At 56.5% G+C, this 11,197-nt stretch overlaps 4 protein-coding genes across 4 annotated transcripts; 2 read left to right on the top strand and 2 right to left on the bottom strand.

Moving 5' to 3' along the window:
- Nucleotides 1-1,104: 1,104 nt before the first annotated feature.
- On the top strand, nucleotides 1,105-4,239 carry MAM_02803 (beta-tubulin; the record flags this gene model as incomplete). The annotated part of the gene is made up of 8 exons (XM_040821602.1): nucleotides 1,105-1,116; nucleotides 1,308-1,331; nucleotides 1,401-1,523; nucleotides 1,613-2,403; nucleotides 2,462-2,857; nucleotides 3,299-3,564; nucleotides 3,666-3,779; nucleotides 3,872-4,239. 8 exons carry the CDS (start codon nucleotides 1,105-1,107, stop codon nucleotides 4,237-4,239), a joined length of 2,094 nt encoding a protein of 697 aa, XP_040680171.1.
- Nucleotides 4,240-4,497: 258 nt separating this feature from the next.
- Nucleotides 4,498-5,574, bottom strand: MAM_02802 (3'(2'),5'-bisphosphate nucleotidase; the record flags this gene model as incomplete). The annotated part of the gene is made up of 1 exon (XM_040821601.1): nucleotides 4,498-5,574. The coding sequence occupies one exon, from the start codon at nucleotides 5,572-5,574 to the stop codon at nucleotides 4,498-4,500; it is 1,077 nt and encodes a 358-aa protein (XP_040680170.1).
- Nucleotides 5,575-6,094: 520 nt separating this feature from the next.
- Nucleotides 6,095-6,415, top strand: MAM_02801 (Complex 1 LYR protein; the record flags this gene model as incomplete). Its single annotated transcript, XM_040821600.1, has 1 exon — nucleotides 6,095-6,415. The coding sequence occupies one exon, from the start codon at nucleotides 6,095-6,097 to the stop codon at nucleotides 6,413-6,415; it is 321 nt and encodes a 106-aa protein (XP_040680169.1).
- A 522-nt stretch (nucleotides 6,416-6,937) lies between these two features.
- On the bottom strand, nucleotides 6,938-10,675 carry MAM_02800 (uncharacterized protein; the record flags this gene model as incomplete). The annotated part of the gene is made up of 2 exons (XM_040821599.1): nucleotides 6,938-10,332; nucleotides 10,423-10,675. 2 exons carry the CDS (start codon nucleotides 10,673-10,675, stop codon nucleotides 6,938-6,940), a joined length of 3,648 nt encoding a protein of 1,215 aa, XP_040680168.1.
- Between the last annotated feature and the right edge of the window lie 522 nt (nucleotides 10,676-11,197).

Below are 11,197 nucleotides of genomic sequence, written 5' to 3'. Positions count from 1 at the left end.
AATATGGCTGTGGAAAGGCCCAAGATGATTGCTCAATGGCCTGGTTGTGTCCGGTGATTCAGTCATCATAGATGCGCAGATCGGATCTGTGGCCAACAACTGACTGGAAGGCACTGTCTGTTGCGATTTCAATACAAAACTTGGTGACATACGCGGCAGCGTGCAATGCCCTTCTAGCCTGGCAACTCGCCGAATCGAATCAGCATATGCTCAATGGCCGGGACGACTGGAACTAGACCAACCATGCGGCACAACTGACTGACATCTTCGATCGACACCAGGTTTGGACAGGCCGACGGCCTGAGATGCGTGTATGCGTACTCTGTAGATATGCGCCGCTTTATCCCCTCTTCACTGGCCTAGGAACGAATAGAAGTCGTCGTAGGAGAAGATCGAGTGCGGCTTTAGATTGCATGTGTGCTGACGACGCGCAGGTGAAGTACTGCGTGGAAGTACGTATGGACTCGTCTTTTGTCGATATGAGACATTGCAGAGTGGTGGGTCAAGTTCATCAATTGACCTCACATCTCCCGCAAGCTATGGGGTACTCCGTCGGACGATGGACGACCATTTGCCAGCTTTCAGGGACGGAATCATGTTCTACCAAGTAGTGCTCCGTATTCGGTATGCCATGGAAGGGAGGTGATGTTCACGGCCAAGTGCGAGGACAATATTTCTGGTGCCAAAAGAGCGTGGGGCATGGAACATGTCGTCCCATGAAGCCGAAGTACGGAGTACCGTCCGTAGGTACATACAGACTAGTCGGCCACTCATAGCCCGGTGCCTGACTTGCCGCCTTGCCCCTTCGGGGGGTGCACAGACCACCTAACTATGTAAACAAGCGAAAGTGAAGGCAGGGTGGGGCAGGCGCTTCCCTGAACGTGTCGCTGCACTTGCCTCCCATCTCCCCAGCCGGGGGCGGCTACCAGGCGGTGAACCGCTTGCCAATCCATCTCCAACAAAATTCACCACCTCCCCGGCCTATTTTACCTCATTCCCTACACTACCCCATTACGGATTGTGAAGCTCTGCATAGCTATCGTGATTCTCTCAGAACCTCGCTGCTCACTCAGGAATTCCCTTTGACGACCTTATTCCGCCAATATGCGTGAGATTGTGAGTCTTTCTCTCTTCTTGTCTTGGACCCCTCCTTGACGCGTTCCAATCCCGTTTTGCCCCTGAGTTTGGTACCCCGCTGTTGCGAGGCCAAGCCCCTTCACACCCAACTGGCCATCGGGACGAGGCGGAACGCGATGCATCATGACGATCAAACTTGGGCTGACGATTTTTTCTTTCAATCCTCACAGGTTCACCTTCAGACCGGTCAGTGCGTAAGTAAACGAATTCGCCGCATTGGAATCAAACGAGCACGGACCGGGGACCTGACCAGATTTCGATAGGGTAACCAAATCGGTGCCGCTTTCTGGCAGACCATCTCTGGTGAGCATGGCCTGGACAGCAATGGCGTCTATAACGGCACCTCTGAGCTCCAGCTGGAGCGTATGAGCGTCTATTTCAACGAGGTAAGTTGAATGTGCTGAAACCGTTGACGTTGAGAGTCAAAAGCTGCCCCCATTGAAGACCGTCAACTGACGCGGCATCCTCTCAAAAGGCTTCTGGTAACAAGTATGTCCCTCGCGCTGTTCTGGTCGATCTTGAGCCCGGTACCATGGACGCCGTCCGTGCCGGTCCATTCGGCCAGCTTTTCCGTCCTGACAACTTCGTCTTCGGCCAGTCTGGTGCTGGCAACAACTGGGCCAAGGGTCACTACACTGAAGGTGCTGAGCTTGTCGACAACGTCCTTGATGTTGTACGTCGCGAGGCTGAAGGATGCGACTGCCTCCAGGGTTTCCAGATCACCCACTCTCTTGGCGGTGGTACCGGTGCCGGTATGGGTACCCTGTTGATCTCCAAGATCCGTGAGGAGTTCCCCGACCGAATGATGGCCACTTTCTCCGTCGTTCCCTCTCCCAAGGTTTCCGACACCGTTGTTGAGCCCTACAACGCCACCCTCTCCGTTCATCAGCTGGTCGAAAACTCAGACGAGACCTTTTGCATTGACAATGAGGCTCTGTACGACATCTGCATGCGCACTCTCAAGCTGTCCAACCCTTCGTACGGTGATCTGAACTATCTCGTCTCCGCCGTCATGTCCGGTGTCACTACGTGCTTGCGATTCCCAGGTCAGCTGAACTCTGATCTGCGTAAGCTGGCCGTCAACATGGTCCCCTTCCCTCGTCTGCACTTCTTCATGGTCGGCTTTGCCCCCCTGACCAGTCGTGGTGCTCATTCTTTCCGCGCTGTCAGCGTTCCTGAGCTCACCCAACAGATGTTCGACCCCAAAAACATGATGGCAGCTTCTGACTTCCGAAACGGTCGCTACCTGACCTGCTCTGCTATTTTGTAAGATGCATCAATCCTATGTATATCATAAAAAGCCGTGTACTAACTTCTGTCTCAGCCGTGGCAAGGTCTCTATGAAGGAGGTCGAGGATCAGATGCGTAACGTGCAGAACAAGAACTCCACCTACTTTGTCGAATGGATTCCCAACAATATTCAGACCGCTCTCTGCGCCATTCCTCCCCGTGGCCTGAAGATGTCTTCTACCTTCATCGGCAACTCTACTTCCATCCAGGAGCTCTTCAAGCGTGTTGGCGAGCAGTTCACTGCTATGTTCCGTCGCAAGGCTTTCTTGCATTGGTACACTGGTGAGGGTATGGACGAGATGGAGTTCACTGAGGCCGAGTCCAATATGAACGATCTGGTCTCTGAATACCAGCAGTATCAGGAAGCTGGTGTTGATGATGAGCAGGAACAAGAGTACGACGAAGAGGCTCCAGTTGACGAGCCTTTAGAGTAAGAGACTTTGCGACAAGTTATTTGTTTTCAACCAGAGTGTCCCATCTGAAGATGCGGGCGACATGGATTTCACTTCGTGCTATCGATGTAGTTTCGACCAGACGGGGTTTCTAGATGACTTTATTCTCGAGCGTTGCTGCCGCTTTTGTAGCATCGTATGCAGAAAATCGACCACTAAGTCGCAGAGAGTAATATTAACATGAATTCTACTATCTCGGAAGAAAAGCTGGTATAAATGTTATGTCTGTGAATGCAATGTTTGGGTAGATGTGCAAGGTAACTACGTGGTTAACTTATTATGTTCCCAACAGAGGCACACGTGACGGATGACTAAGCGACCAAAAAGTTGACTCGCAGTCAAAGCTGACCTGGGATCAGCGGTTGTCCACGCAAACCTTCATCCATTGTCACGCAAAGACGAATGCCAATGGCCTCAAGGTTTGTCCCTGCCAAGGGCAAGGCATTTGGTCATGCGCTGCGCATGAATGCGCCGGAAGCGCTAATGGAATTCCTGGTGCCAGCATGGCAGACGTCTGCGCAACGGCAATTCTCGACCACGACGAAGCGACCCTCGAAGCTTGGGCGAACGCCAATTTCTATCCCTCCTGGCGTGGAACTGTCGGTGAGCGATCTCAAGTCGTCCAAGGTCGCGACATCATACAAGCCTTCCATTAAGAAGACCATCACAGTGAAGGGGCCGTTAGGTTAGCCCAGGCGCCCCATCCATGGCCGCGCTTCACAAAAGGATTGGCGGGGCCAGGTGACAAATCGTCGAAGGGATCGAGCTGACGTGACATGAGGATAGGATCACTGGAGCTCGACGTCCCTGAATTCGTGATACTGCAGCAGGACCCGGAGAACAAGACGGCCTTGTTGAGCGTCGAGAATGCCGACGTCAAGCATCAAAAGGAGATGTGGGGTACGTCTTGGGCCAGGATCTTCCCACGTCGCCGGTGCGAAATCCGGACCAGGGGAGGAGGGACCTCTGCTAACGATTGGGCTCTCGCGCAGGCACGTCGTGGTCCTACCTGAGCAACTACGTGATGGGGGTGTCGGAGGGCCACACGGCCATCCTGCGCCTGGTGGGCGTCGGGTACCGAGCGAGCGTCGAGCGCCGCGGCGCCAAGGAGCAGTATCCGGGGCAGAAGTTTCTCTGCCTGAAGCTGGGCTTCACGCACCCTGTCGAGGAGGGCATTCCGCAGGGCGTCACGGTGACGACGCCCTCGCCGACGAGGATCCTGCTGGAGGGCACGGACCGCGAGGTCGTCATGTCGTTTGCGGGGAGGGTGAGGCAGTGGCGACCGCCGGAGCCGTACAAGGGCAAGGGGGTGTTTATCAATGATCAGACGATCAAGTTGAAGCAGAAGAAGATCAAGTAGACCGCACCGAGGGCCGGGCGGTTGTGCCGCAACCTGTGTCGACGGTGGAACCGGGCGTGTGTTTGGACCATGTATAGGTGGGTGTACCACTAGTCTGGGCAGTTCCATGGAAAATCTCATATAGAACGTGTCGTAGCGGTTGTTTGGGTATTTCATCCAAATGACATCATTTCTCGTCTACTTGCTTTCGTCGCAGCGCCATTTGCTGTGGCTAGTCTCACTTCACTTCCTCTCGCCTCAACGCCGTCGCCGTGTAACTTATTGCCCGATCTTCAACACCTCCTGCACAGCCTTGAGCACTCGGTCGTGGACGCCCAAAGGAGCAGCCACGACACCCTTGTTGTTTGCCAGTGTCCGGCCCAGACTGAAATCCAATCTCTTTCCGTGAATATCTGTAACTTGGCCCCCTGACTCCCGCACAATCAGGTCGCCGGCCGCGTGGTCCCAGATCTTCTCGCTGTAGCTGGCTTTCACGGGCAGACGGAGATAGATATCCCCCGCACCACGGGCAATCGAGCCGTACTTGGCCTGGCTGTCCATCCTGACCGACGGCCCTGTGATGCCCAGCCTCCGCGAGATGAGGGCCTGATCATGGTGCGACGAGTGTCCCGGCTCGACGGACTCGCAAAACGTAGCGGTGGCGAGGTCCTCGACGGGCCGCATGCCAATGTGCTTGCTGTCCGGGGAGAGAGCGCCCGTCGTCAACGGTCGGCTATCCGCTCCCCTGTGCTCGACGGCGGAGAAGATGACGCCTCGTCCTCGGTCGGTGGCGTTGGACCCAATATCTACCGTCAGGCGAGCCGAGTCATCCACCGGCAAGTTGGGGCAGCCGAGCACGCCGACTCTCACTTCCCCATCGACCATGAATCCGAGGCACACGGCGTACTGGCCGCCCCTTAGAAACCCCTTGGTCCCGTCGATGGGGTCAATGGTCCAGACACGGCCCCTGGAACCGCCAGGGCTGTTTCCAAGATCGATCAATTCCAGCATGGAATCGACGCTCTCGATCCCCCCGCCGAGCGTCTGCTCCGCCTGGTCGTCGTCCAGCTTGGTGTCCTTGACAAGGCCCCAGATCGTCTCGCGCAGGCCCGCATCCTCTTTCAGCTGAGCGGCTTCCTCCTCGGCGACGATGGCATCGCCGGGGAAGTTGTGCTTGAGCGCGGAAATTACGAGTGCCTGGGCGCCAAAGTCCCCGATGGTCACGGGGGACTTGTCGTTCTTGTCGACGGTGCCCTTGGCCTTTTCATGGAAGACGCGCCTGGTGAGGATGGTGGCGCGCTGGACGGCGAGCTGCGCGACCTCGAGTTCGCGGGTGTAGGGCGGGGCGGTCACCATTGCGGCGGTCGAGAAGAGGTGGACGCGACCAAGGAGATGGCCAGCGAGTTGACGGAGACGAGGGAGGGCAGAGTTTGCGATACTGCGAGGGACCAGGAGCGCCAGCGCGAGGAAGCGGATGGCCGAGGCCGAGGCCGAGGCTGATGGCGAGACGGTCTGAAGCTGGATGACGACGGGGTGACGAGATGCCCTGCGTAGCCTAGTGGTGAACGATCAAGTATCTATCTTTCTGGGGACACCATTGCCCAAATGCAAGAATAAATCACCAAAATCAATATCGAACACGAACTCCCCAAGTTGACCGTTGCATGGGCTACCCCGACTCGGGCCTCTGCAGCAGCGCGGCCCCCCACATGCCGACATCCCGAGCCAATCAACAGCCACGCCGCACTCCGTGGGCACTTTCCGTCCGGGTGCAGGCCGAGATGGGAAAACCTCCATCCATCGTCCACCAGCAAAACCGTCTCCCTGCCCCGAGCAGGCGTTAGCCATTGCCGCAAGCGCATCTCGTCATCTCGTCATGTCGTCGACGGCATCCCCCGCCCGCCTGCGGTCCATTTACCGCTCCATCCTGCGCGAGCTGCCCCCCCGCCCCGTCCTCGCCTCCCCAAGGAGCCCTCTGCGCAACCACCTCCGCGCCTCATTTACCGACTCGCCTGCCGCCTCGCACGCCGAAGCCGAGCAGATCGTCGCCTATCTGCGCTCCCAGAGGCTCTACGTCACCCTGATAGAGCGCTACAACCCGGGAATGGACATGGCCGACGACGAGAGAGTGCGGCTGACGGCCAGGCGCGTCGGCATGGACCTGCCCGAGTTGTATGGCAAGCGGAAGAAATCCTGACGTGCTGCCAGGCCCCCCGCGCGCAAATGCGCCACGCCCTCCTCGCCCGGGGGAAGTGAAGCTTCTTCCGAGGCTGGACCGCGGCAGAGGCACCGAGGACGGGTCTCGGTGCCCAGACGCGCCGCCTGGTCCCTCGTCCCTCCTGCCAACCTCGTGCAACAACGCTCAAAGGTCCGAGTGCAAAAATGAACAATCTGCGTCAAACGACTACTAGGGCCGAACGGCCTGCTCATCAGCAGAATTCTTCGGCGCACACGGAGACAGGCATGTACAGTAGGAGGAGAAGAGACAGATGGCCCACGGAGATTGTATAAACAGTGTACAATTGATATGTCGACTTGATACCCGTCATGCCGCTTTTTTTTTAAACAGATGCCACCGTACGTGTCAAAGCCGCCGAAAAACGTGACAGCAGCTCAAGTCGTGCGATTTTAGTCCCATCACAGGCTGAGCGTCATCCTTATTTGAGGGGGTATCTATCAACAAAAGTTCGAATGTCCAAGCAACCCAAATCTCCCCAGATCATGTATGTGTTTCATCAGTCGTCTGGCCCATTAACCCCAGGAACGACTGCTCCTCCTCCAAAGTCTCGTCCCACCCGCCAGTACTTAGAAGCAGCACGCCGGCACGGTCCTTGACCGTCCTGATTCCTTCGCCAAGAGCGCTATTCCACTGTTCTTCAACCAGTCGTACCTTTTCTTGGAGGTCCTCTGTCAACCGGCGGTCTTCGCTTTGCCTCATGCTGTTGGCTCTCTGCTGTCGGTCCTCAGCACTGATAGCTGAGCCGTCAGCTTCAGTGACTTGCGTTTCCAAGACCCTTGCTTTGGCTTTTACTGCTGCGCCCTTGACCTCGTGCAGGAGACACAGCAGGTTGGTGTGTGATTCGATGAACTGGCGCGTGCTCTTCTCGGCATGCGTCAAAAGACTGTAGAGATACTGCAACGGGTGGTCGTGGTACGCCGGGTTCTCCTCAAACTCCGAGGCCGGAATCTGAATGTTGAACCCATCAAGGTCTTCTGGAATGCTGTCGAGCAACTCGCCTAGGGGCGGCGCAATGTCCCAGAATGCCGAGAGTTGCAGAGCAACTCCGCGCTCAACAGCCTCCTCAACGGTGGTTCTAAACTGTCGGGCCCGATCTAGAACCTCAACGGCGAGGGAATACTCTCGCTTTGTTGCGTCCTCTGCAAAGAAAGCCTCTGCAGACCTGAGCTTCTCACTATTCCCAGAAAGGCGATACGGCGTGAGCACCACCTCGCGATATCGAGTATTTCGGTCAGACAAAATATCGTAAATAGCTCTGTGCAATGATTCTCGGGTCTCGAAAATCCACTTCAGCAGGGTGAGTTTCTCAAGTAATTCAGGTCGGTCATCTCCCTCCTCTTGCGGCATATCGGCATCCGTTCGACCATTATCGAAAAGGTGCTCCGACAGATTTTGATAAAGCGCGTCGGCTTTTGAAATTTGGGCAGTCAAGAGATCGTTGATGGGGCGAATGACCTCATTCTGGAACTGTTCGTATTCCGTCTTTTCGAGCTCCTTCTTCTTATTCTTCTCTTGCTGTTGGGAGTCTGATTCAATGGCAGCAGCATCAGCGTAACCAATATTTCCAGAGCTGATCTCTTTCTGCAAGTTGGCCATCAGCGAGTGCCGACGCTCAGACGCTGCCTTGGAAAACTCTTCGCGACGCTTGGAGCTGGCGCTTTCGAACCTCTCCTTTACTTTATCGATTTCTGTCAGCTCATTCAAAGCTCTAACGGCTGTCCGCGTTGCTGTCAGTTCCGGGTGGTTGTTATTGAGAGCAGGATAATGCCTAGGGTATGGTGGCGGCAAAGTGACAAGCCGGGAGACATCCACTGCGTCGGGCGTATTGTGTGACGACTGGGAGGAACTTGAGCCCGCAGGAATTACGCTAGAAAGCCGCAACGATTGCGGCGTCCAGGGTGACGGCTCTTCTTGCCTGTGCCATCCGGTCTTCTCTGGGGGGTAATTCATGGATGATTCATATTCGCTGCTTCCGGTATAAGCCCCTGTCCCTTGCTCCTCCTCAACCAACTGGTCTTTAGGAACTCCCATGTACTTGGACTCTCGTTTGGATCTCTCAAACGTTCGAGGCTCTCCCTGAGAATCAGTCTCCCACCATCGGCTTGGCGGTCGTCCACGCGAGCTTCCGTTTTCATGGTTGTCGCTGACGCTCATGCTGAGTATTGGGGAAAGAGACGGCATATAGTTGTTGGTCCAGTTACCTTGTGGCGGGGCGCTGCCAGGCGATGCGGAGAGACTTGCAGAAGCCGGTGCTGAGGACGACAGCCCGTCACCACGGATGACTGAGCTTGCTGAGCCCCTTTGGGAATGACTTGGATCAGTCGACGCTGGTGTCGATTCATCTCGAGACCCTCCAGACTCCCTTCGCGACGAGGAGACCATTGGGCGAAATAAATCGCGAGTAAGATCAAAGATTTCTGAACCCATTTCTCCAATGGCTGACGAATATCGTTCTCGCCGGACTCGGGACTCGTTTACAATGAAATCGGCAAACAGGCGAACTCTATCAGCATCCGACGCCGCGGCTGATTCACTTGAGGCGAATGATCGAAACCTCTCAATTGTAGCAGCAGCAAATTGCTCGGCAGTTTGGCCAATGACTGTGTGTTTAGAAATAGGGGTCAATGCCGATATTGGAGGGCGAGATGAGACTCTTGGCCGTGAGCCAGATGCTGATCGTGTCCGAGGAGGTGGTGTTGGAAGAGCCTTGGGAGCCAGGGCCGGGGAGACTGCGGGCATTTGGAAGCCTTTGCCGTGATATGGAGAAAAGGGGGGTGTAGCGGCTTCAGGTTGGCCGGACGCTGGCGCTCGGGGGGTTGAATTTCGAGAATGATCTTGAAGAGTCAATGAGTCGCCTGTTCGGAGCAACTCAATGTCCCTTCTGCCTGCGCTACGAGGGGTCGATCTTCCAGCCATGAACCTTGGAACAGTGCCACCAGAACTGCAGGGGACAACTATGTCTGAAATATTATGCGGTTGTGCAACAGCATCAATGGAGCGATGTGATGTGTGGCGGCTTCGGCTCTCAGCTCTTCTTTGAAGGATTGTCTTGTCATGTCGTACCGCCATGGCTCTATTCAAACTTCCCATGCTACTGGATGACCCGGGCGGCTCTGGGACATTTGTAGCATTAGCAGCAAACGCGGTATCAACCACCAAGCCAGGAGACCGCCCGCGAAAAGGCTGCCTCGGCCGGCCTTGTTCTGCATCAGTATCGACCCAGTCCGCTGGCGTGGGAGGAACAGGCCCCAAAGTCGTAACACCGCTAGGTGGTGGCCGCCTGGTTGGAGGTGAGATAACTGGAACGCTGGCCCGGCCTATGCTTTGAACGCTCTGTGATCTTGACGACGAAGGTGGAGGTCCGGGTGGCGGCGGAGGAAGCGGCATCCCAGGTTCCCACCTCGTTTGCGACGTTGACCGAGATCGTTGAGATGTCGGAGAATCAATTGCTCCAGTCGAGGCCGCCCTTCGAGCTGCTGGAGGGACCCCGAGGGGAAGCGTGCTCGGTATAGGTGCTACGATACGTCCAGGTTCAGGTTGAGACATGGACGGGCCCATGCCTCTTCTCACATGCATGGCAGCTGTTTGGAGATCAGGCGAGCTGGCTTGCGATTGCTCATGATCGTTCCTGCGCCCAAGAGACGGTAATCCAAATCGGCGGTCTCTTGAGCTTCCCCTTCCACCAGCACCAGGCGGAGGAGGAAACGAAGGATTCACTGGCGGCTCTGGCGAGGGCCGATGCGGAGGAGATATTGTTAACCTGGACGGAGGCGGAGGCGTCGAGCCCCGCGCAAAGACGTGTTCCAAGGCGGTGCTCATCGGTCGCTGCGGCCTGCTTCGAGGAGGGCTGTATGGAGGAGGAGGCGCCGCCGACGCTTGACACAGACTCATGTTAGGATATCCAGAAGTTAAGAAGAGGTCAACACAAGCTGGCGAATTGAGAGAACAAAACTATAACGCCGTACCTTGGCCTCCATCGACAGGCAAGTGACGAGACCTAACGTCGGGCATCGGGGCTGGTGACGGAACCCATTCCTGGGGATTATATGGCTGGATGGCACTGGCAGGCGTCTGCGCCGATTGCAGAAACGGAGAAGCCATAGATGCGGCAGACATGGGCGAGTTCACATGGTTGCCGTACGTACTAGGAGGCAGCGAGTTCGTGGCGAGGGGGTTGAGGCCCTGACGAAGTCGCGCTGCATCACGGGGCGAGGCCATGGGTCCTGCAGCGTCTCAAACGAGACGGATCTCGCGCGGTGGATTCCCCGCGTCTTCTGAAAATAGAACAGAGGGCCCTTGGACGCCGGTGAGGAGGGTTGCCGTCAGGACAGCAGAGCAATCTTGCCGGCGGTTAGAGGCAACGTGACGCGGTGCGAGCCAGATCTCGGTGCTCACTGCTCGCTCAGCATGCCGGTCAGGACTCAGGATCTGAAGCTCAGGTCAGGACTCGGGACTCGGGACTCGGGACTCGGGACGCAGGGCGCAGGACTCAGATCGAGGGACTGGCCGCGACCCGGTGTGCACGACGCATCACCTCTCACGCCCTTGCTCTATCCAAATCGGTTGCTGCGAAGACGCAATCGCTTCGGGAGCGGGTGTAAGCGGGTGTCCCTGCCAGGCCGTTCTATTTACAGCAACAGAAGATGGCTCTGGAAGGGGCCAAGGACGCGGTTGGTTGCTGGAGGCATGCAGGCAGTATGCGATCACTGATCAGTCATGAACGACGACCCCAGAACCCGG

This window comes from Metarhizium album (assembly GCF_000804445.1).
Source record: "Metarhizium album ARSEF 1941 chromosome Unknown scaffold_5, whole genome shotgun sequence".
NCBI lineage: Eukaryota > Fungi > Ascomycota > Sordariomycetes > Hypocreales > Clavicipitaceae > Metarhizium > Metarhizium album.
This window is presented reverse-complemented; position numbering and strand designations above follow the sequence as displayed.